Source organism: Benincasa hispida, chromosome 10, assembly GCF_027475165.1.
Source record: "Benincasa hispida cultivar pf3 chromosome 10, pf3_genome.v1.1, whole genome shotgun sequence".
Classification (NCBI taxonomy): Eukaryota; Viridiplantae; Streptophyta; class Magnoliopsida; order Cucurbitales; family Cucurbitaceae; genus Benincasa; species Benincasa hispida.
This window is the reverse complement of record NC_143487.1, coordinates 61,245,262-61,271,643: the sequence shown is the minus strand read 5'-3', so window position 1 is coordinate 61,271,643 and position 26,382 is coordinate 61,245,262. Positions and strand designations below refer to the sequence as shown.

General features: G+C 33.5%; 1 protein-coding gene and 1 non-coding gene across 5 annotated transcripts; both read right to left on the bottom strand.

Moving 5' to 3' along the window:
• Positions 1 to 4,497: 4,497 nt before the first annotated feature.
• Positions 4,498 to 17,473, bottom strand: LOC120088083 (bifunctional 3-dehydroquinate dehydratase/shikimate dehydrogenase, chloroplastic). Of its 4 annotated transcripts, none has more exons than XM_039045130.2 (12): positions 17,281 to 17,473; positions 13,617 to 13,679; positions 13,262 to 13,503; positions 11,948 to 12,053; positions 11,107 to 11,325; positions 8,290 to 8,636; positions 8,048 to 8,111; positions 7,809 to 7,914; positions 7,579 to 7,722; positions 6,457 to 6,605; positions 5,433 to 5,595; positions 4,498 to 4,822 (listed from the first exon to the last, which is right to left on the bottom strand). In XM_039045130.2, exons 2-12 carry the CDS (start codon positions 13,650 to 13,652, stop codon positions 4,773 to 4,775), a joined length of 1,626 nt encoding a protein of 541 aa, XP_038901058.2. In that variant the 5' UTR covers positions 13,653 to 13,679; positions 17,281 to 17,473; the 3' UTR covers positions 4,498 to 4,772. The 4 variants fall into 4 exon arrangements, with proteins under 4 accessions (XP_038901058.2, XP_038901059.2, XP_038901061.2 ...); XM_039045131.2 differs by having other exon boundaries at positions 17,276 to 17,455; XM_039045133.2 differs by having other exon boundaries at positions 13,617 to 13,666; positions 17,276 to 17,453.
• An 8,802-nt stretch (positions 17,474 to 26,275) lies between these two features.
• Positions 26,276 to 26,382, bottom strand: LOC120089556 (small nucleolar RNA R71). Its single transcript, XR_005485232.1, has one exon. It is a non-coding gene; the product is annotated as a small nucleolar RNA R71 (small nucleolar RNA).

Below are 26,382 nucleotides of genomic sequence, written 5' to 3'. Positions count from 1 at the left end.
CTACTTCTTTTTGGATCATATGCTCAAGATGGCTTTCTCCTTCTTCCTTATTTTGTGTCTAAGTGGTACTTAAATGATCTAAGGTTTCAACTAGGCGTTCAATATGCCCCTCCTTAGAGGACCAACCACACTTCCCTTCCTTGGTGGGTGCTTTGAACTTTTCCTATGCTACTTACTGAGAGAAAGCCTTATTTCCCCCTACTTCTACTTAAAAATTATTAGTTCTTCATTCTTTCCTACTAGTACTTATTCATTTTCCTTAATTCCCCATTATACTATAAATTCAACTCTTCCTATGTTTATCCACAAGATTTCAGTACTTAGAACTTTCCTACTTCCACTCCTTTTCGTAGTATAGTTTAAATACTTAGTCAAAATTTGGTCTTGAAGTAGATTATTATCTTGTGAGTCCCAAGCTTAGTTGAGGGTCTACAATTATCTACTTCGAGTGGAAGAGTTACAACAGCCACAAGATTATTGATTTCAAGGGTAACCATTACAATAGACATAACAGTTTCAGTTAGTTCACATCATGCAAATAATAAACAATAGTAGCATTCACAGACATGATATCCATACCAACAGATATTAAGATAGAATCCAAAAACCTTTTTTAAGAACATGGTCAAATGTAGTATAGTATTTACCTTGAGTATCACTCAAATCACACTCAAGTTCGTCAGTATTATAAGTAGTACGCATACCAAGAGGGTAGTACTCTCAAAAACCCTAACTTCATCTAGATTAGTCCTAAAGATTTCTCTAGAGATATACAGACCAATATTAGTATCTCGACTAACAACCCTAAAGCCACGAGCAGACTCAAAGAAACTACTTGAAGTAGACTTTTAAGGTTTAGGTTGAATTTCAATAATTGGGCCAAATAAGTCGTCATGGTCAAAGCTTTAGTGTTCACAGCGGCTTGCTTCTTCTGAGTAGATGAGGTAACAGAGCCATAACATGTTCGCTTTATAGAACTAAACTTATATGTTTTAGGTTAATGAGAACTTAGGTTAATAAAAACACAATCTCATGGCCTACAAGTTTTGCCTATGTATAATGTCAAAAATAAAGGTTTATGTCTAAGTTCTTTTCCTATGTCAGTTTTTATGAAAACCAAGTTTCGCTTAGCCCTTTCAATATTAAACTCAACTTTTGTATAGTGATTTAGATGACCAATCTAGACTAATAATAGAAATAATTTCAATAAAACAAACCATGCTACTAGAATGTGCAAAGTTACATTTTGTGCATGAAAGGTTTATTCTTCTCCCTTGGGATATTTACATATTTGAAAAAACTGGGTCTTAATTCATTGGAAAATTCTTTCCAAAGATGCTATGAATCTGATACCATTTCTTTATCAAGAGATGTGCCCAATTGTTAAATAATGGAATTGCAATAGAAATACAATTCTAGAATGTGCGCCCATTTGCACCAATTTCCTTCAATAAATACAAAAAATTTTAAGAACAACTCCAAAATTTAAGGATCAAGAATTTTGAATGACCTCACTTGAAATGTTTTCATTTTCTAATAATTCCTTCCTAATTAAAATTTTAAAAATATATACTTTAAAAGAATTTAATAACTTAGGTTTTTAGAACTAAATAAGTCTCATAAAAGAAATTTTGGCTCCATTTGGGATTGTGTTTGTAATCATGAAAAGTGATTATAAAAAAACTGTCTACCTTATTTGGTAAAATGAATTATTTATTAATTTAACAAAATCACTTTCTAATTTTAATATAGTGTAAAAACAGATAAGATATTAGCTTTTAGATTTAGTTACCCTAAGAATTTGTTAACTTCTTAATCATTTAACTAAATATATAATAATAATATCATTTTATATTAATATATTTTGTTATATATTTTTAAATGTTAATTAATTATTCTTTTATAAGAATTATTTTTTAATCATTTGCCCGAAAAGATATTTTCTAAAACTTTTATCAAATTATTTAGATTAAATAAAATTAGTTCGAATTTAAATGGTAGACATTTTAAAATTAATTATCTAGACAAAAACAATTAAAATAATAACTCTTAATTTGATACATATAACTAAATTACATAAAGTTAGTATTAATTTACCAAACACCATAGCTAGTTTTTTTAACTTAAATTAAAGTTCATCAAACACTATTTTACTTTTTTTTTTCACGGCTGAATCTTCTAAAAGCACAGCTACCAACAATTATTTTAAACGCTACAACAATTCTAAACGATAATGAAATTCACAAACCATGAAGTTTCATAAAACTTTAAACGGTGAAATTCACAAACTAAGATTGTAACTCATTTTTTGTTTTATTTACCGCAAGCTTTTAAACAGTCATGGTGTGTCTTTTTTTTTTTTCCTTTTTTGAAATGTAGGTTTTTTATTTAGGAACTTTGGGTTTAAATCTTTAAGTTTTTATCCCTGAAAAAAAAAAAAACTCATAAAATATAATTGAAATCTAAAACAAGAAGGAAGCTCTTTCGAAATGGCCAATAATACAACTTATACCAATGTAAAATGACTAGTGTTACCCCTTCCAAAAATAACGAAGAAATGGCTAGACAAATGACTTCTCGAATATATTTTTTTACATAAAGCGCATATGTTCGTTTTTATTAAACTTAAACATCCCCCACAGTGAAATTCACAAATAATAACCATAACGTAGTTTTTTAACCAAAAACTTTTCAACGGTCATGGAGTTCCTTTTTTTGTCTTTGTGAGTTGCAGGTATTTTCTTTTTAGGGATTACGGGTTAAAATCTTTGGATTTTTATCTCTAGAAGAATCTCTAAAAATGTACACAAAACTAAGGCAAGAAGGGAGTTGTTTAGAAGTGGTCAATGATGCCCCTCTAAAATCGACAAAAAGAAATAGCAATTGCTACCACTTTCAAAAATAGAGAATAAAATTTTAGAATGTGTTTCCTAATGAAACTTCTCATTAAACTTGAACATCCCCCACTGTCAAATTCACAAATGGTGACTGCAACTCAATTTTTGTTAAACCCAAGATTTTAAACCATTATGTGGTTTTGTTAAAGTATTTTATTTGATTATGGGTTAAAATATTTGGGTTTTGATCTTTGGAATAATATCTGAAAATATACACAAAAACCAAAGACAAGAAATGAGTTGTTTAGAAATGACCAATAGTGCCCCTTTAAAATCGATAAAAAAAAAAAAAAAAAAAAAAAAAAAAAAAAAAAGTCAATGCTAGCCCTTTTCAAAAATGACCAAAAACTGGCTAGAGAAAAACTTTGAAAGAGTTTTTTTTTTTTTTTTTTGGATGACCTTCTACATACCTTTATATTTCATGACATGTCCCCCATTATCGTATTAATTATAATTTTACGTTAGAGAGTACTTTCAACCTTTTCAATGAACTCGTATTCGAGATGAGATCTCCAGCCCAATGCCTTTTTCAAACCCCGAACCCGATTCTATCATAATAGCACAACGAAGAAATTTAAGGGGAGACTCGATGTCCTAATGATATTGAGTTAGGGGTGAACTCACCAATCCGATTGCTTTTTCGAAGCCCTAACCCAATTTCAAATATGCAACCCGATTGAATAAAATCAAAAACTCGAATGATATTACATGTGATATCGCAATAATGGCAAAACGTCTCAGCCCCACAGTGCCTTTTTTGAACCCCTGTCCAAAACTTGAATGACATTATCCATGATTAATCGGATTGAGATGTTCACCACTATCGCGATGTCACAGGTAATGTCATATGAGTTTTGGATTTTATTCAATCAGGTTGCATATTTGAAATCGAATTAGGGCTGTAGAAAAACGATCGAACTAATGCATTCATCCCCAACCGAAATGGCCGTTAAATCTCCCCTTAAATTTCTTTATCACATTATTATGATAGCATCGAGTTCAAACTTTGAAAAAGACGTCGGACTAGAGATCTCATCCCATACACGAGTTTATTGGAGGTTGAAAGTGTCATCTAACATAAACTAAAGGTCATAAAAAATAGAGACGCACTAGAGGTCATCCATACAAAATACTCAACTTTAGAATGTGCTTCTTATAAAATCCATGAGTTAATTTCCATCCAACTTAAACATCCCACCGTGAAATTCACATATGATGACAGTAACTTTTTTTTTTTACCGAAAGCATTATTTTCTAATTTCTTATTTTTTGTGAGATGCATATTTTTATTTTGGGACTATGGATAAAAGTTTTCGATTTTTATCTCTGTAAAAAACTCCAAAATATACACAATCTAAAACAAAAAAACTCTTTAGAAATAGTCAATGATCATAAATTTAATTTTCAAAAACCAAATAGTTATAATGAAGTGTTATTGAAGGTTTATGTTGAAAACTTAATATACACAACCCCAAAATTTTAGACTTAAACTACTGTATAATATAATAACATAGACCAACAAAATTTGATGGTTATGCTACTAGTGGTGGACATTAGAACTTATTTATCATACAAAGTTCAATAAGAATGTGATAATCAATTTTTGAACTTTAATCAATATCCCAAACAAAAGTTTATTTAAAAAAATTTATTACATCTAATTCCATAATATTACCACAAAATCAACTTGTGGAATGGCAAATCAACATCAATACTTTTTACCATAAATGTGAACCATCAAGAGGGAGGATCGAAAGTGCATGTATTTTTGCCCCACTAAAAAAAAAAAAAAAAAAGACAAATCCTCCCTTATTGAACTAAGTTTGCATTAATGAATACTAAGAAAATAAAATATCAGCTACACCACACATCAGCCTAAATTTTGGAATCAAGTTTCATGATCTTCCTGAAGAGTTCTTTTGGTGCTGCAAGTTACAGTAACAATCAAATGTAAATATATTGGAGAAATAATTTGAATAATAATAACAAAAATAAAGTTCAAAACTCATATATGAACTTTAACTTTTGTTCCCATCTTAATGCTTCAATTTCAAGGGTTTGTTTTATTCTCCATGCTTAAAAAAATGGGACATTTTTGGTTTGAAACTTTCAAAATGTGTATTCAGTCATTCAACTTTCAAAAAAAAAATAATCATTGTAGTCATAATCATTACTTCACCACTTAATATCTACGTATTCAATACTCATCTCAACCACACAAACAACCTAATATGATTTCACTACATGAAAAAAGACTTAAATAGACATTTTGACATTTTGAAAATTTTCAGAACTAAAAGAGCAAAGAAAACAGCCTAAGGGCAGGGGGAAGAGGGATCCCCCTCCTACAAAACTATAAAATACTTTGTCTCTTATCAAAAAAAAAAAAAGGAACTAAAATGAATTCTTTGAAATTTCAAGGACTAAAGTAAAATAATTTTAAAAATTCAATAACCAAAACAAGACTTAAATTTAAAAAGAGAAATCGTGTTTTAATAGGGGGGAAAAAAGACCAAAAGGATTTTTAAAATTTACCAGGCATGCCAGTAAACCTCTCGTATTGTTCATATGCCTGTCCAACAAACATCTCCAAACCAGTGACGATCTTGACTCCAGATTCTTCAGCATCCTTCAAGAGTCTCGTCATCACCGGAGTGTAAACAGCATCGAACACCAGTGAATAATATCGTAGAGCATGCTGCAAAACAACCAGAAGAAATTAACCAAAGCTCAGATCATCAATCAATACAACAATATTTTATTAAGGACTTTGCCGAATGTTGCCACCTAACACGTCTAGGAGTAACGTAAAGATAAAAATATTAATCGGAAAATGATATTACCATGACATTCATTGGAACAGAGATATAGACGGCCGTCAGTTAATCATTCATTGCACGTAGCATATGCAACAAACTCAATTTAGTGCTATGCTTCAGACATTAATTGGAAAATGAAGGTGCATTTTCATAATTTTCACACTTCTCTTTTTTCTTTTTCCTCAATCTTCCTGACTCTTCTTATTACTCTTCTTTGTACTGCTACTTTTCACTTTTCTTCTTTTTTTTTTTCTCTTGTTCCCCTTCTATTTCTCTTCCGTATCTTCTTTCTCATTCTTCTTCATTTTCTTTTTCTTTCTAATCTTCCGACTCTTAATCTATTCATATTATCATTTTCTTCTCCTGACTCTTCTCTTTCTCCCTTGTGAAATATTAAGAAAACAGAAAAAGATAGGCGCAATAGCCTAAGCTTTGGGACACACCAAAAACATTGTTTATGGTTCAAGTAGATACAAGTAAATTTAATCTTCTCATTTCTGTTACTAACACAAAACAGCCTATGTTACAGGTCATTTCTTACAGTTCAGATAGATACTAGTAGAGAAACACCCGGTGGTAATTAGAAAAATCAAGAAAATGCGTTAACAGGCTGAATAAATAATCCAAGTGCCTAGCCAAAGTAGGAACCAACCGTTTGGTTTAGTAAGACAATTATACTTCCAATAAAATAAATAGAAATCTATAATAAATACACAAGCACGTCATTGGTGGCCACAAACCTTAGAAATTGGTGTTTCCTCAACTTTTGGTTGCATTCCTATTGATGTTGTGTTTGCAAGAATCATATTCTCCTCCGGATGGAAATTATCCAAATCAGCAAGAGTGATCGCATCAGCTCCAATGGTCTCCGCAAGTTCTTTTGCTCGTTCTTGAAGTACAAGGCAGGAAAATGTCAAATTTTGCAACAGGAGCAAGTGTACAAAAAGAACAATTGCAATTAGGACCATGAGCATCATAAATTTATAAACTAATCGTGATGGTTTCGAAATTATCAGCAACCAACATGTGGAAATATTCTTCAAAAGGTATGTGGAAAGGATTCAATCTCAAAATTACACATGGGAGTACAAGAGTGTTTGGCATGCCTTCAAGACTGACTGGTTAAAGTTATAAATAGTAGTAAAACGTGCTTCTTTTAATTACTTCTTTGAATCTTCAATAATCAAAAAATATTTTGACAAATCCCAAAAACAGATGAAAATCATTTACAGTGCTTTTAGATGAAAGTATTTAATTAGCTCTCTTTCAAAAATGTTATGAAAAAAGTGCTTAAAAAATACATAGCTCAACTGGCATAAAGCACATACCCTGAATCTCGACCTTGTATATTGTTGAAATTTTTTTTTGTCAAAAGGCATTGTAAACTTGCTCACACAAGATGACTTTTAGAAGGGCAAAGAGAGCTCTTAACCTATTCAAAACATGTCTCAAAATTTTCCTAACATATGCTTACATAATTAAAATGTTTTTAGGAGCATCACTTCACTGAAGAAGAATTATGTACTTATTTCTAAAGTCATTCCAAACTCGCATTCTCGCCCTAACAAAGTTTTATACCTCTTCCTTTGACTGGCTTTTGGTTCAGTAAGAGCTTCCTGAAAGATCCCCTAATTTGTGCCCATAATTTAGTTTCAAAATGCAATATTGATATCTTGTATGTACAAGTTCCCATCAAGTCAAGATGTCTTACAAGGAGATCCATCAAATAGTAAAAAAATTTATAGAAAGAGTTTAAAAGAAATGACACAAGAAAAGATTACAGCCAAGGAACACGTGGTAATCAAGAGAGAGGTACTATTTTCAACGGTAAAAAGAGAGACACTTGATAGATATAAGCTAACCATATGTACGATTGGCAATCACGACTTTAGCTCCTTTCACTTTCGCACCATAGGCGACTGCCTTGCCTGCTCCACCAGCACCAATGACAATGAATAGCCTGCCGGATAACGGTGAGGTAGATTGAGGGCTGCCAGTATCGTGATCTGTAAAATTAAGAATTGATCAAAAGAGGGAGAAAAATTACTATAAATGAAACTTGAAAAGATGGTGAAGCAAACTATACACGCACCTTGTAGTTTTTCCTCAATAGCAGAAATAGCCCCGACATAATCCGTGTTATAACCACAAAATTTCCCATCGTGTCTTCTTATAATGCAATTAACAGCACCAATTGACTAATGTATTGAACAAAACGTACACCAGTCACACACATAACTAGAGAAAATTGACACCCAGCCAAACTTCGATTTCTCCAGCAAAACCAATGAAGCAGAGATAATTTTTGCATCATCATAACAACTCAATTACCTTTGCCACTGGATGAACCTCATCACAGAACTGTGCTGCAGCCTCTTTATGGGGAATGGTACAACTGCATTTCAAATATATTTACTAGGATGACCGTTGTCCACTCAGAATATGTTAAATTGAACAAGAAAAACCATATGACTTTCTTTTTCTTTCCCTTTCCACATTATTAGAAAACAAGTTCATACTGGATAAATTTATAAAAATTGTATTGAATTCCAAATGTATACATATCATTGAACCTGAATCCAGCGAAGTCTGCGGATGAGTATGTTTCGAGAAAGTTTACTATGTCATCCACCAAGAAATGCACATAAACCCCATTGAAACCTATTGACTTGAATGCCTCATTGTATAACCTGGGTGATTTGCTGTGGGCCACTGGCTTTCCAATAAGTCCGAAGACTTTTGAATCAGGCCCTATCTGTCTAAAATTGTATAATGTTAAAAGGTCTTGAATTGTTGGTTGCCCAGGAGCTGAAATAATTCCGGCCTCGAGGGTAGCAAAAGTAAGATACCCACCAAATTTAGCACAAAGTATCCGTGAAATCAAGCCCCTTTCTCCCATTACAAGCCCTATTACTGGAACCTGAATTCAAATGGACTATAGTGAACATTACCTTAACAACATACAAGGAACTTATATGGCTTATGGAAGTTGTGTTAATTTTATATATAATTAAATAAATCAAAATACATAATCAACCTTGTTAAAGGTGAATAAATAAACATCAAGAAACTACTAAAGAAAAATACATAAATGGAAAATACCCAAAAAAGAAAATAATAATTAGGAATGGACCCTAATTTCTTTTAACACCCTCCCTCTTGGTAGAATGACGAACAACTTGAGTTTCTGAAGAAAACTTCATAAATCAAATGAGCAAATCTGGGATGGAAACAGAAACCCACAAAGAACGAAAACACAAAGTAGTCTAGAAACATAAACCCACGAAAAACGGAAACAAGCTTCCGGGCTGGAAACAAAGGTCCTCATGGAGAGATCGATAACAAAACCTACAAAGAACTTCCAAGTTGAAAACAAAGATCCTCATAGAGCGATCGACAAAACCCTCGAACAATTGATTGGAAAACGGAACATAAATCACAAATGCAAAGTGAACCAAAGCAATCAAACAAACCAAATCAAATGAGCCAAACGAATTAAATCGAACCAAACCAAGTCACTAAACAAATTTCTGAACCGAACTAGTTGCTGAACCAAAAATGAGTTGGGCAAGATGCTGCATTGATCCACGCGAACAATGACTTCGGTAACAGGGGGCACGGACAACAATGGTCAGATAGGGGCGGCGAGTAGCAAGAGGAGGAGCACGACGAATCTAATCGACGGCATGCACCGGATATGAGCGAGGTGTGCGTAACCGAAGAGGTTGTACGACAGAAACTTGAGTGGCGGCGAAAGCTTGAATGGTAGTGAAATCACTAGACTGAAAACCCTAATGTGTTTGATACAAGAGATTTGCTTGGATCTGCCTCCATCAACAGCCGATCGACGGAGGCAGAGGTAGGATAGGATCGACGGAGGCAGAGGTAGGATAGGGCGGCGGCTAAAGTTTAATGAGACAAAACCCTAAGCACTAATACCATGTTAATTTTGTATATCATTGAATAAATCAGAGTACATAATCAACCTTTTACAAGATGAATAAATCAAGCATGAATAAATAGACGGCATGTGCCAGATATGAGCGAGGTGTGCATAACCGGAGAGGTTGTACGACAGAAACTTGAGTGGCGGCGAAAGCTTGAATGGCAGCAAAATCACTAGACTGAAAACCCTAATGTGTTTGATACAAGAGATTTGCTTGGATCTGCCTCCATCGACAGCCGATCGACGGAGGGAGAGGTAGGATAGGGCGGTGGCTAAAGTTTAATGAGACAAAACCCTAAGCTCTAATACCATGTTAATTTTGTATATTATTGAATAAATTAGAGTACATAATCAACCTTTTACAAGATGAATAAATAGACATCAAGAAACCACTAAAGGAAAATACCCAAAAAGGAAAATAATAATGGAAAATAATAATTAGAAAATAAACCCTAACTTCTTTTAACATATGTTTGATAGTACAAGACTGGCTAGTTTGTGCTCTCAAAAAATATATAGTTTGTTGCCTAAAGCTAAAAAACAATAAATACATCCAATGTTGGTATACTGCAACAATCATTGTCTAACATACGAGGCTTAAACAGTAAATGACATAGATAAATAAAGTTATCAGATGTTCCAATTCAATCGTAATCCATAAACATGTTATAAACACATGAAAAAAAAAATCTCATCAATTTCGTTCCAAGTTTATTGATCTACATATATTTATAAATAAATTAATTAATTAAAAAAAAAAATCTCCATCCAAGAAATCTTAACAAGATTTAACATTTTAGGGATGACTAAATTGTCACAAAATTTGAATTACATCACTGTGATTGTCGTTTATTTATAGATAAATACAACGTTATAATTGCTTGACTTTATATTAGTAAAATTATCTTTTCTGGGCACACTGTCCTCCAGACATAGGTAGTAAAGTATTGTACCAAGCTAGGTTACAAAACGGACATAGGTAGTAAAGTATTGTACCAAGCTGGGTTACAAAACCTTGTGTTATGTCTTTTAGTATTTTTTATTTGTGCTTTACTAATTGTCCTTGAGATTACTATAACATTGTGTGTAACATGTTACATTGTGTGTCATATAACCCTTCTTTCAAAATATAATTTTAAACTTTTATATCATATTAACTAACAAGTGCTAAAGTGAGTTTAGCCCTGCATTAATTTTTTGGTCCATAAGGTCGAAAGTTCGACTCCTAATAATTGTTGTACTTAAAAAATTAAGTTTCCAACTTAGATTCCTTAACTGCTACATTAATTCCTTTTAGAAAAATATGGCCACATAATTTGCAAATCCTTGACTTCCGGCTGATAGGATTTAAGAAAAGCTATCAACATAACGTAACTTTCAGCATGTAAACAAATTGGAATGACATGAGCCTTCAATGCATTAAACTCAAGGATATGGTGCTTACTTGTGAATGCACAATTATGTGAAAAATGCGTGATACATCAGTGATATCCAAGGCAGTTGTTGCAATCTTCACAATATCAGCTCCACTTTCTTGAATTCTTGCGACAAGCTTACCAAGATCATCTAGAGATGGAGTTTCTTGATAATTGTGAGAAGAAACAATAACTTTAAACTTTTGTGGCTTCTTTCCACGAATGGAATCAATGAATTCACGAGCAACCTGCAATAAGAGAGTGGAAAACAAAACAAAACTACTTACTTCTTCATCATCTAAGTAACTTGTTTCAGAAAGAAACACTATCAGTGGAGAAAAATCAATGACAAAAATCAGAGAAGGAAAGATAAAAGATAGTCTCGTCAATGTATATAAAACTATCTATTTTTGTTATCCAAATAGCATGTTTTGGAAAGGAAATGCTATCAATGAAGGAAAAAACTGTGTATAAAACGCAGAGAAGAAAAGATAAGAGATATTTCCAATATAAAGGCCAAGAGAACTCTAAATGAAAGAAGAAGGGAAGATTTCACAGTTATCTTTGACTTAGCTGACTGCCAAGCCAAGAAGATTGCAAAAAAGATTCCCAATTGGTAAGGATTTGCATAAATACAAAATTCCTTGAATAAGGTGCACGAAGTACAAGTAAAAAATGTAACTAAGTCCTAGAAAATTTCACGACACTCCTTTGCAAAAGAATTTCATAACATAATTCAACAAAAAATATTGATTGCTTGAGCTGCTCAAACTGCTTTCAATTAGAACACAAGCATAATTTAGCCAAAGAAGTACGAACCACGTTGCGGGTGCATTAAAGATAAATATATTTTATTAGTAGGAAATTAACCTGAAGTTCCACATCAACGTAATCTGCTCCCAACTCCATGGCTAATCGAAGTACCTCAAGCCGTTCATTTTCATCACCATCATATTGGCCACATTCCCACTTAGGTCTAGAAAATATAAATTAATGAATTAAACTACACACATTCTGCTAAAAAACTATTAAAATTGAAAACTATAATTACTTTTTTTTATAAGGAACATCTATTAAAATTGCAGAATGGGGCCCTACTGGAATCTACAATTACATAATGAGACTCTTTCAGTGAAATGGTTAGGGCGTTTCCACATGGAGCCCAATACTCTGGCGGAGAACTGTTGTGAACCCCACCCTTTTGGATAGGTCTCAGGCAGTAGGATTAAGGGTTTTTGTCAGAACCCTTGGTCTACTATTACTTCGGGTTTTCCTCTATTCTCTCAATTTATTAAGTGTTCTATTAGGGATGGGTTAAACACCTATTTTTGGGAGGGGTTTGTAGGAGGGGGGGTGATACGAAAACCCTAGCAAATTAATATTAGGAACCTTTTGGACATGTGAACCCCTAATTTTCAAACACTATAACCCCCCAAATCATTTCAAACACTATAACCCCCCAAATCAACTTGAGTTTAACCCTAAAGATTGGGTTAGACATGAATTGCCTTAAGATCAAAAATATCTTGAGACAAAGAACAAGTTCTTTGGCCCAATATTCAAACACTTCACAAGATAGGATGATCAATCCCACTTGAATGTTCTTAGTATGCAACTCATCACCTGAATTGCAAAATTCAAGAAGCTCTCTGACTAATCTTGAAATTAGAAGCTCAAGGCTAAAATTTAATAAAATATTAAAATTACATCAAATATTAAATAAAATATAATTAATAATTTATGCCCTAGACGGTTCATATCACTACTCTTCAGTATTAGTGTATGACTTTGCTTCACTTTAGCCAGTTAAGTTGTAAGTTGTTTATAGCATTGATCTTTTTGTACCTTACTCATATATACAAGTAGAAGGCTTTCCTGTATCAGATGCTAAAGACGAAATCACCGGCATTGAAAAATAGCATACAACTGAAAAGTAACTCTAACCAATGTTTATTCAAGATACACCAATTTAAAAAATTCTGTCCCTTGTAAAAAAAAAATAATAAATAAATAAATAATAATTAATTAATTAATTAATTTTGAGATATTAATTTGTATTTTCCAATTGACTTTCATTAACTAGACCTTCAGTAACTGAACTCCAATTAAAAAATATCTCATTTAACTTGTGGAGACTTGAGATTAACGAGTATAGATTGATCGAAGATAGATTCCTGTGGAAACCTGTAAGTAAATAAAGTAGGCAATGGACATTCTTTTGTAAGAATCTGGAGATCTGTTTGCGGGTTGAAAATTTTCAAACTATCCAATCGAATTTCCACAAGATCAGCACCACTAGTTTTTGCCTTACATGCATCAGCAATCATCAAATCAGCCGAATCAGCCATTATGGGAACACATACTAGTGATGAATTTTTCGTTATTTCTTTATTTCCCAGACCCAAGAGGGCAGTTGATGAATCAAGCTGGAAAAAGAAAGGGAGATGAAAATGAAACAGATTCTTATATATGCAATCAAGTCGCTACAAGCACAATTAAACTTCGAGTTAATAATAACAGTCATTATAGGAAGACATACTGGTGGCGAATTTCTCTTCATTTCTGTGTTGTCCATGACTTAGACAGCAGCTGATTAATCAAGCTGGAAGAGTCAAAAATATTAAAAATGAAAAGAAATCAAAGAGATCCTTACAAATGCAGTTAAGTAGCTCCAATCAAACTGCACAAAATCGACCCTATTTGATAAAATAAAGAAACTGAAAAGACTAAAGTTTTTAAAACCTCTACCTGGAGTTATTACTACATTAAAACTAAAGTCTTCAAGAATACCTAAACTTAATTTATAAAGTAAATAAAGGAAAACATGCATAAACCTCTTTAATAAAAATAGATCGAATAATTTAGTTTCAGGATTCTTACTAAAAACAATTTTTCAAATAAATTTGAAATAAAAAAAATAAAAATAAAAAAAAAAACCGTATTTCTAGGAAGAAAACAATAAAAATGGTGTTGAAGAAAAAAGTGCAAAAACATAAGCAACACATATGACATCAGACGTTGTCACATGCCCTGTACGTTCGGACTATTATTCAAAATTTTTAAAAGAAAAGATTGAGTATTAAAAATACTCATTAATTAACCTCACTACTGGGATCAGGCTATGCAATCAAATGCAACATGTTGAATGACTTTAAACTAATGGAACCTAAAACTTCGCCCTTTTGGCTTCCATTCATTTGGAGGTGCATCACTTTCATGCAAGAAACGATTCCACACAGATCCTGCAAACTCACATCTCCAAAGAATGAGATCCAAGTCCTTCCTCTATCTTCCGATAGAGAGTACAACAAAACGAACCAACTAATGAGGGCATCTTCCTCAAAAGCTGATCCATAGTTTTAGCTCTTCCATGTAAAACTTGCCAAGTATAGAACTTTATTTTCCTCCATGGAGCAAAAAACCCTAACTCACTTAAGGGAAAAAGGTCTAACAAAGTACAGAAAAAGAAATTGCACAAAAATCACCCTAAAGGGTTAGGACTCCTCAAACGAATACGGAATATCCCTGCTCTCAAGTCTAAAAAACAAAAGCTTCAAGCATGTACAAAAGAGAGACACCCTTCAATCTTCATCGCTTCCCTATTACATATAGAACAATGAAACCCAAGCAAAAAGAAAAAAGAGATCCTCAACCAAACTAAAACCAACGAGAGAACATAACGTAGAGGGGTCTTATCCCCCTACTAATCTTCCCAAAAGTATATATCCTTCCCCTCCAGCTCTCCCTCACCACACAATGGACCAAATAAGAGAAAGACGGGAGCTCTGGGAAAATATCCTTCCATAAGTTCCAATAAGTTCCTTTAAACCCACCGAACAACCATTCAAAAGGATGAAAACCAAACTTACTAGAAATAATCCAATGCCAAAGAGAGTTAGACTCAAGGAGAAAACACCCAAGCCATGTGGCTAACTGCAACGAATCTTTAAATTCAAAATTTATATCCCCCCCACCCCAAGGAAACCAACCTCTCAATGACCTCCCCCCGACCAAATGCAACCCTTTTCCTTTTCCTTCTTCCAGCCTTTCCAAAGGAAATTGCACATTGCTATCCAATACACTATGACTGAGGACAAATGGAAATGGAAGCTGGAAAAAACAGGGCAGTTCACAACCAAATCTCTCACCATCCACCTCGCTTCCAACGGCCAAAGACAGAACGCTCCTTTGTATAAAAACATTTGGAAGGGCCCCATCCCAAAGAAGATTCGATTTTTCCTTTGGGAAGTTAGCCATGGAAGCATTGGCACAGCTAATGTTCTTATTTAAGGCTCCATGGATTATATCCACCCCTAATTGGTTGTGTCCTTTGCCGTCACAACAATGAGACTATTATGCACATCCTGGTTTTCTATGGCTTTGCACTATCTTTTTGGAGGAGAATCCTATCTCACTATAGCTACAACATGGTCTTTCCTAATGGCCCCCTCATTCTCTTGAACATGGTTTTTATTGGCCACCCCCTCAAGAACAAGAATGAGATAGCATGGACTTTCCTTACCAAAGGCTTTTTCTGGCTTCTTTGGAAGGAAAGGAATCAACGTACTTTTGAAGATATAGAGCAGGATTTTATGCATGTTCTTGATCATCTATTATATAATTCTCTATCTTGGTGTAAATATACATCTTTTTTTTGTGATTACAATCTTACTTCTCTACACAGTGGAAAAGCTATATGTAACTCCCACGGCTTTTATGCCTTTTTGTAATTTCATCCCATCAATGAAATTATCTTGAATGTTTCTCATAAAAAAAATGGAAATTACACATGAGCTTCTCGAGACTTTTACAAACCTAGCTCGAAGCTCTAAAAAGGGAGAAGTAATAAATGAGAAAACAACAAAAAACACGACTCAAAGTAAGTCTACCAACCTTGGAGAAGAAGTCCCTTTTTCATAAAGACCGATCTTTTCCTAACTTTTTTTTTTTTTTTGAAGAGCAATCTTTTCCTAACTTTGTCCGCCACATGATTCCAAAAGAAAATGGCTTTGGGATTACTTCCAAGAGGGAGACCAAGGTAAAAAGAGGGAAAGGAGCCAACCACACAACCCACCAAATCCACCCACCTCAAATGCTTCTCCTCATCACAATTGAGCCCCATAAGTCAGAACTCATGTTAATCTTCAACCCAAATAGAGCCATTGAACATGCATCACTTTCATGCATGGGTGTGCATCAATTTCATACAGACAAATTGTAAGACATCAATTTCATGTACTTAAAGCTACTGGACGTGTATCACTTTCATGAAATAAAATATTTCAAGAAGGAAAGGAGGAAAGTCATCTCCAAATTCATGACTTCTTATGTAACAAAGACATGCATGAAGTCCCACAAAATCCACTTAACATTCTGGTTAAGTTAAGACATCAGTCATCACATAAGGATGTATTTTCAATCACCATACATATCATATAAAATCTATTTGGAAAAGCCAAAAAATATCATCAAATAGTTCCCAAGCTTGCTCTAAGGCATTCCAATAGTAAAAGAGTTACTTACCTCAATTCTTTGAGCTAACAAAAACCTCAGTCCAATCCTAAATCCAAATCTTAAATCTTCAACATTCAGGACTAAGTTAGGTGCTGCAAAATTACTCTAAAATTGCATAAAGAGTTGACCAAAACTGTCCATTCCAAAACTATCTTCAAACCTCCAACAAACAATTTAAACCGAGGCATTATGAACTTCCAGAAGTTAGAGTCCAACTTACCGTAATACAATGAATGAGAGAGAGAGAGAGAGAGATGCGCAAGGAATAAAGAGAGTGTTATATAAAACATTAACTTCGAAAGTATAACCTGATAACAAAATCCAAACATTAAAGGCCAAAAAAATCTTCACACTCATTTTCTTTTATCAGAATTTCCTCAGTTTGACAGTGAAATTATCAACTATTTCTACTTCCAAAAGAATCTCTACTTTACTAACATTTTCTCAGCACGGGCATGTCTCTTTATGAACCAGACGGCTTAAATTACTACCAATAACACCACAAATTTGAACAATGAACATTGTTTGACAGTTGGAGAAAGAAATGCTAAAGCACATAAAAGAAAAGACATGGAAACATGCGATTTAAGAAATGGGGTAGCCATAAAAACTATAAAATTGGGGGAAATTAGTATGGAGGTAGTAAATTAGTAAGAGAGAAATTGAAAGAGAAGGGAGAAATACCCCACCGGCGGCACTGCTTTTGTCGGTAGAGCACGGCGGCGAGCTACTGCGGACGTAGTTGGAGAAGATTGAGAGTGGATTGTTCGTCTGGAAAATGGAATAGCAAAGCAACAGACGCGGCGGTGTTGAAGGCTCTACTTTTCCAAATGGCGAACCACGGTTGGTCATATTTGTAATTATTGTACTCTCTTTGCTTAAAGTTGCTTAAAGTTGTCATGGGTTGTTTGGAGAATATTTTTGGAGAATTTTCCAAAATAGAACAAGAAAGGAAATTATTTATACAAAATAGTAAAATTTTAATTTTTTTAATAGAGATGGATAGAAATCTGTGTATCTTACAGTGATAAAAACGGATAAAAATTTATTAATATCTATCAGTGTTCTTTTTTTATTTCTATAAATAGTTTGACATTTTTTCTAGAATTATTATTAGATATAGAAAAATGAACAGAAAATTTATAAGATATAGCAAATTCTATCAATGATTTGACAACGTCTGAATATCTATCAGTATCTATCAACGTCTATCATTAATAGTTCTAAAATTTTACTATATCTTGTAAATATTTTCAACAGTTTTACCATTTGAAATAATTTTTCTTTTTTTTATTTATGAAATTTTTTCTTTTTAATGGTTGTTACTTGGGCTATACAAAAGTTTTTTTTTTATTATTGAAATGATTTGGCATAAATATCATTTTGGGTTCAATTTTTTGTTATCTAATATCAATAAATCCTAAATTTCTAAAATATTGTTCAACTTTTCAAAAAGTTTTTATTATCTATTAATATTTCCACTCTAAATTTTGGAAACATGTTCATATGTTATATTTCTGTACATAAATATTATTATGGAAAATTATCTTGAAAATTATTTTTTAGGTCCCTATTTTGAATCTAGTTTATCATTTAGTTTTTATGTTTCAAAATGTTATATTTTTAGTTTTTTAAGTTTGAGTTTGATTTCAATTTAGTTCCTAAATTTTAAAATACTATAATTTTATCCTTGAAATTTGAGTCTTGTTTCAACCTAGATCTCAAGATTTACACTTTTAGTCTCGATTTTTGAAAACTTACTTTCCTTATTTGGTGACAATGTCTATTAATTAATTTAAAGTAACTATAAAGTGAAATTTTAAAATTAAATTTATTAGTGATGAAAAATAATGAAACTAAATGAAGTATAATTCTTCTAAATATTTAATAGACATTAACACTAAAGATTAAAAGTGATTGTTTAGAGAAATATTGTGGTTACATGAAACCTAAGGATCAAATTGAAACAAAACTTCAATCTCAAGGATAAATTTGAAAAATTTTAAAACTTACAAACTAACTAAAATCAAAATTCAAAACTTAAATAACTAAAATTGTAACATTTTGAAACTTAGAAACTAAATAAAAATCAGACTCACAACCTATAGACCAAAAACATATTCCTCCCAAATTATAATTATTATTATTTAACTAATTCCGATTAAAAAATTAACTTTGAATGTTTAAATTTAAGATCTGTTAGGATTACATAAATTAAAATTGAATATATTTCAAAGTATATGGACCAAATGATATTTTAACCAGTTAGTTTTTTTCTTCTTTTTATGTTTTGAATATTTTCTTACGTTTTATATGATTTTTGTTCCTCATTTATAAGTCAAGTTGGCAAAAATTTTATTGATTTAAAGCTCCTTGCTCAACAGCATTGCGACGTTATAGGCTAACATTGCAACCTCGCACCCATGTCTTCAAGCATCATGGACAACATTTCCTACCAAGCTCAACAACTATTTTCTTAAATCTCATAAAGTAGGTAGAAATAGATTTTGCTTTCTATTCTGCTCGAAAGAATTGTATACAAACTTCAAATATTTTATGGATTTGCTCTTTACATGATATAGAAATTCTAAAAATTCTAAGAATTCCTTCACAAAATTACAATAATTGACCAAACTATTTACCTCACTCTAAATGGAACTTTTTATCAAATGATAAAGTCGAGCATTAGAACAAAGCCAACCCTTCTTCTTCTTATCATCTTATAGTGGATCCTCAGTCATATGATCATCCATATCAGTACTTCGTAAATAAAATAGAATTGTCTGACGCCAACCATAATAATTAGATTCATTTAACTTTGTGTTCTGTGATTTTTTAGGCTAGGGGAATCACATTAGATACAACCAAATTCTTCGTCTCATCAATAATGTATTTACACACAGATTGTAGCTTTCAAAAACAGAATGAGATTAAAGAAACATAATAAAAAGCTAGGGTAAAATCACAACAAATGATTAGAACAACTACAAAATTGAACGAAACACCCACAAACCCAAAATACAACGGCGTATTCTTCAAATATCTTCACACTCGAATGGGTTTCAGTAGCATCAAAAGCACAAACTAATCGAAAAAAAAGGATTGAGATGAACCCAACTAACAAAACAGGAACCGGAGCTCCCATGCGTCAGTGCGTGGCAATGGAGCATAAATTTTATGGCGGTACATGAACCTCACATGCGGCGGTTTCTAGAAAATGGTGAAGACAAATAAAGGCAGACGATAGCGCTCCTCCTAAGGTGGATGCTGTCAACCAATGGCCATTCGAACTCGTTGATCTAAACTCAAAGCCTAACCTTGTGAGAGCGTAGCCGTCAAACAAATATTCTAAACCTTAAAAGAGGCTTTGAAACCAAGTACTCAGTACTTTGGAATATATTCTCTCTTTTATTATTCAGAATAAAGTTACATATATTTGAAACCAAATACTCAGTACTTTAGAATATATTCTCTCTTCTATTATTCAGAATAAAGTTACGTGTATATATATATATATATACGTCAAACAAATATTCTAAACCTTAAAGGAGGCTTTGAAACCAAGTACTCAATACTTTGGAATATATTCTCTCTTCTATTATTCAGAATAAAGTTACATATATATATATGTGGAACAAAGAAACCCTAGAGTAGGTATATACAATTATGATAAAGGATGATTGTAAAGATTGTTATAAAGATTATTGTCCATAATCAAAACGAGACTGTTGTGAAGATTTTGTTTGTGAAACCAACGATGACTGATCACTAGATTCACCTGAATTAAATGATGGTTGTGCTTCAAAATTAATTTTGACTTCTGCCTCAACATGATCAATGTTTGCTGTTTTTGCTGCTTTTTTTACTGCTTTTTTTTTTTTTACATAAAATGGCATTTCTATTTCATTAAAAGTCACATCTTTACTGATGATATATTTTGCTCTGCCTCTTAACACCCTGAGGATAGCCAATAAACATATATTTTAGTGCCATCTTATTCTGTTTCCCTTCATTAACATGAGCATAAGTTGAACATCTAAACACTCTGAGATGATCCAAACTTGGAGCTTTTCATGTCCATATCTCCTGAGGAGTCTTTAAGTCTAAGGCAAAAGACGGACTCTTATTAATGAGATAAGAGGCTACTTAGGTAACTCCTTCTCAAAACTTCAAGAGTAATGAAGCATTTGTCAAGAGACGTATTGTACGCTCCATAATTTTTCTGTTAAACCTGTCAGCTAAACCATTTTATTATAGAGTGTATGTAACACTAAAGTGCCTCATGGTTCCCTCAAATTTGCAAAACTTATCGAATTTGTGATTTACAAATTCTAAACTCTCATTGGTCTTCAAATACTTGACCTACCTATCTATTTGGTTTTTTAACTTCTTCTTCCATTTAAGGAATTTCCTAAAAGCTCCATCCTTCCATTTCAGTGGATCCACACCTTCCTTGAAAAATCATCAATAATTAACATGAAGTATCTCGAACCTCCTCTAGAAGGTACCTTTGTAGGACCCCATAAATCTGAATGAATATAGTCCAATATACCTTTTGTAGAATGCTTCCTTTTTCCAAACTTCACTCCAGTAGACTTTTTCATTATGCAATGTTCACAAAATAGGAGTTCAATGTATTTGACTCCTCCAAGCAAACCTTATTATGAAAGAGCTTGTAGACCTCTTTCATTCACATGAACCGTTTAATAAAGCTACCAGCCATCGAACGACGATCGGCGCTAATAGAAGTAGAGGACTCTTCTAGTAGCGAAGGAAAAGGGCTGGGCTTAAATGAAATAGACTCAAGTCTGGGAAGATTGAAGGAGATCCATTAACACAAGGAAAACCCTCGATCCCCTCAAAGAGCCCGTGACTGCCCAAATCAAGATTCTTTCTTTGTGGTTATGGTAAGCAAGTCTATTAGTACACAACACTCGTTTATAAAAGGCGATCCTAAGATCTACGGGCTTCTCTTTTCTCAAGAATGAAAAAAACAACATAGACATATTTGTCTCTTCGCCAGATGCAACAACAACACTATCTGAAACTGCAGTACCCTCCAACACATATAGACCATTTTTTATGGCCCTCTAACACATATACCTTCAGAACTCCCTTCTCAGATTTATAAGAATAACCTCCTCTATCTAATTCACTTAGAGAAATTAGATTTCGTTTGAGTTTCGGAATATACCTTACATTTGTAAATATTATGATCATACCATCATGTAATGCTATTCGAACTGACTCAATTCCTTTTACATCACAAATACCTTTATCACCAAACAAAACTTTTCCCGCATCATTTTCTAAAAATCATTAAAAAAAATATCGATTAGGAGTCATATGATCCATGATTCAAGCATCTTGAATATCCCTGTTGGACATTATCAAGACCGCGGCAGAATCATCAGTAACATTCACTGCATTAACACAAGAAACACTTTCTCGCTTTCTCTTCAGATTTTGACTTGGATCTCGTATGTTTTCCTTTCCCATTATTTTTTCTTACTTGCAACACATTACCATCAAATTTAACAAAATAACCTGAACAAAGAATATGACAATAAAAAGCCTTAATCTTTTTCCTCCATAAACCGAAATCAAAACTAACCTGAACAAAAATAACTTGAACAAAGAATATGACAACACATTACCATACACCTTCCTTTGAATCGAAAGGAACTCTGGTACCACTTGTAAAATTAAAAGGAACTCTAATATGTCCAAATAGAATGTAATAACCAACAGATAAATCGATAGCGATAAATAAAGCATAAGTTCGACGACCAACTGGATTTAAATCTAATTTGAAAATCAGATTGGAGTAATTTTATTAAGAGTAATCAAGATTACAATTACAGAAATTATCAAGAATCAATAATTTGTAATTTAGCCACGATTATTCTGCCTCTTGACCGAGACTAATCATTTAAGCAATCGCTTGCCAAGCCCGACTTTACCACCGGCCCATCACCCACTATACTGAGAAACCCACACGTAGAAAATATGGCCTCTAAAACCGAGACCCACAGCCTGGAAACAACCCACATACCGGAACCCACATGGCTAACAAACTCCTTTGCAAATTGGAGACCCAAACCGCCGAAAATCACCTCCTCTTACCGAAGATGTTGGCGCTGAAAATCCACTGCAGATCGGACGACCCACGCCGAAAAAACCTCTTACGTTGAATGAAAAAACCCCAACGTCGAACAACCTCTAATCGGCAGAAACTTAGACTGCCATATTCTCTCTCTCTCTCTATCTCTAAAGGTTTTATACGGCTGCTCCTCTTCTTTTTTTCTTCTAATGGCTTTCACGATGGAGCCCTAAAGTGGAGAAGATCCGCTTAATTACAAAAGAAACCATTGCACATATTTACTTAAATGTCTCTGGCAAATTACATAAATGCTCTCAAACTTAAAAACACTTAAATTACTTGTTATTTTCAACAATAATTAATTATTTCATCAAATAACTAATTAACCATGAGGTTTTAAGGAATAAATTAAAACAGAAGATGCATCCATTAGCCAAGTTTTCTTCTTTCTTCTCCATCTTTTAGCTTAGTTTTTCATTATTTTGGGTTGTAATTCAAGTATGGATGCTCCCTTTCATCTCAATCTTGTCTATGGATCCATTAGGCAAGGATTTTCTCTAGTTTTGAGAGCAAAACCTTACGTAACTTTTGTGAGATTGCTTATTTATGAATTTTATGTATTATGGGTTATTATCTTTGAATTTGAACTTTTATTTAAATGTATGTGTATGTATGGATTGACATTCCCTCCATGGAGGTATGCTATGAAGCACAAATTCTTCATGTGAGGCAAAGAATCAAATCAGAGACGTATCAGTCCAGATACTTCCCAGATACGCATTTGACACGCGATTTGACATATTTATACTTTCAGATACTTTCCAGATACGTATCTGACACACGATTTAACGTATCTGTTTCTATGCGTAATTTTTTTTAAAGAAAAAAGACAAGTAACTCATCTAAATCTTTCCCAATCTAAAATTAGGCAACCTATTTAAAAAGCTTACTACTCGAGTCCAAAACTAAAAGACAAAAATAATAAATAATGGACCAAACCCTAGACTAGAATCATCTAATCTCCATCTTCACATTTGAATCCTCACAAAGTCCACCAAAATATAAACCATTTGTATATCTTCAACAATAAGTTCTTCGTTTATCTTCATACTTCTCTCTCTAATCTTCTTCTTATTCTTTGCAACATGAGTCACTTTTCTATTGCATTTTATTAACTATTGTACTTCAACATCTTAGATGTTGCTTTTTTTTGTATTGTATTTCAGTGTTTGTATTTTATTTTGTGCTATTGTTATTAACTTGTATGCTAAATTTATCTATATCCTAGATTTTTTTAAAGAAAAAAAATGTAACTTCAACGTATCAGTATCCACGTTTTTTAGAAATATATATATATATATATTAAAAAATACATAAAAAAATGATGCATCCTTAGACGTATCCGTATCTTAGTTTTTTTAGAAATTGACGAATCGCCAAATCTGATCGTATCCATATCGTGTAACTGTATTTGTGTCTGTGCTTCATAGGCGGTATGTCTTGGCTAATAGATTAAAGATTGCAGGTTCTTTACTTGTTCATCTAGCCAAAATCACTTAAGTAGCTGATAACGGGCAGAAATGCACGTTATTATAATGCTAAGTTATTAAACAATGAAGGTTTGCATTGACAAAATATATATAATTGCATCCAAAAAGCATTAAGTTCATAATATTGCAGTCGCAGGCATCCATCGCATGAAAACAGTTAACTTATGTATTTTTGTGCAGAATATGCGTTGACACAAGGCAAAAAACACGATCACAAGAAATCGATAGTCGAACACAGTGTTACCGCAAGGCTTTGTGGTGATTTGCACTCGAAATTATCTGCTCAAGAAGGATTGCCGCATAGAGCTGACGCAACTTGATGGACGCATCTGGGTGAAAAGCATAATAAATCACGATGGGACAGAAAGTTGATGACGGTCGATTCCGAATTAAGTTGACAAGCCGCTAACAAACTACTGTAGCAAGTACCCTTAACTTTTCGGTGACAAATATTCGGCGCATCAGACAGAGAATTAATGTCATCCCATCAGTGCAATCATAAAAGAGGAGCAGACTTTCACCCCGAAGCTCTATAAATACCGAAGGCAACTTATAGCTCTATAAATATCTATAAAATGGAACTTGCTTATCTACATCTGTTCACTCTCTTGAAAGCACGCATGAGTAGCTAAATCTATTGAATGGATTGAGAAAAACTAAGCTAACATGACCTAGGATCTTTATTGCATGCGATTGTCTTGTCTTATGTTGCACCCAACACCCCTTTAGAGCCACTCGAGAGAGAGTCTAAAGAAAGAACCTAAGACTTGAGAGAGCTAGGTTAGAATCTAGACTCGAGAGAGCAAAATTAGATCTGCATAAGCAAGAGACAGGGACTTAGAGATAAGCTCTGTTTGCCAACATGCATCGCATGCACCCTAGAGATAGGTTATGATATTATGCGGTCGTCTTGTTTGTGTGTGTGTCATTTGTCATCGCATAAATAAGTATAGAGGCTTATGTATAGGTCCTATATACTTATCGCATATATCGCATGCATTCTAGAGCTAGAGGCCGTAGCATTTGCATTGAGAGATTATTTGCTATTGTATGTGTGTTGCATGATCGCATAACATGAACGCATCCAAGGAAGTGTTAGCTGAACCCCTTCTCAACCTGTTCCTCGCATATTCATCGCATCTTCCGTATTATCAACTCTTGTCTTAACTTCGCCACATACTTTTTATTACTGCAAACAACAACCCCAAAAATTTTTTTTTGATGTATTGGTTATCGCAAAGTCTTCTTAAAAATTATCACCGCATACCGTTTTTCCTAGTCCCTGAGTTCGACCCTGAACTTACCAGAAAACTCAGCAGGATTTATACTTGGATTCTGCTGAGAAAACTTGTTGCTCAACGCATTTATATCACCGCAATTCATTTCATAATTTCACCACATAAAAAAACGCATCAAGTTTTTGGCGTCGTTGTCAGGGACTTCGACAATTCAGTGTGCTAACGGTAATTTTTCTGATTTCTTTGCAGCTCTCGATCTCTGGTGAATTACGATCTAGAGATTGAGAGGACGTTCTGACGAAGACTGAGAGATAGCTGCCAACAACAACAACCAGATAAAGACAACATTGCGGAGCAGCCTGGAGACAGAGCATCAAATGAAAACAATGTCATAGTGAATCCAATCCTACTGGCAAACGATCGCAATAGGCCCATTCGGGACTATGCATCGCCAAACCTCTACGATTTCTCCCCAGGAATCATGAGGTATGCTCTTGAGGGATCCCAATTCGAAATGAAACTGGCGATGCTGCAGATGATCCAGACTGCTGGACAGTTTGGAAGAAGGCGTGGCGAGGACCCCCACGCCCACCTCCAGAGCTTCATAGAAATCTGCAACACTTTTGTGTTCCCAAATATCTCCACCGAAGAAGTTCGACTAACTTTGTTTCCATTTTCTTTGTGTGATTAGACAAGAAAATGGACTTATTCTCTCGAACCAGAAGAGATAACTTCGTAGGAACAAGTCGTGGAAAAGTTCATGAAGAAATATTTCCCACCAACCGAGAATGCCAGGAAAAGGAAATTAATAACGAATTTTGAACAAGAAACTGAAGAATTGCTCAGCGATGCTTGGGCGAGGTTTAAGAAGTTGGTAAGAGACTGTCCACATGACGACTT

Coding starts and splice junctions, on each gene's coding strand:
- LOC120088083 (XM_039045130.2), bottom strand. CDS start 13,652: ATGGACAACACAGAAATGAAGAGAAATTCGCCACCA. Junction 8,637..11,106: donor ACATAATTGTGCATTCACAA/GTAAGCACCATA, acceptor ATTTGAATTCAG/GTTCCAGTAATAGGGCTTGT. Junction 7,723..7,808: donor TATTGAGGAAAAACTACAAG/GTGCGTGTATAG, acceptor TTAATTTTACAG/ATCACGATACTGGCAGCCCT.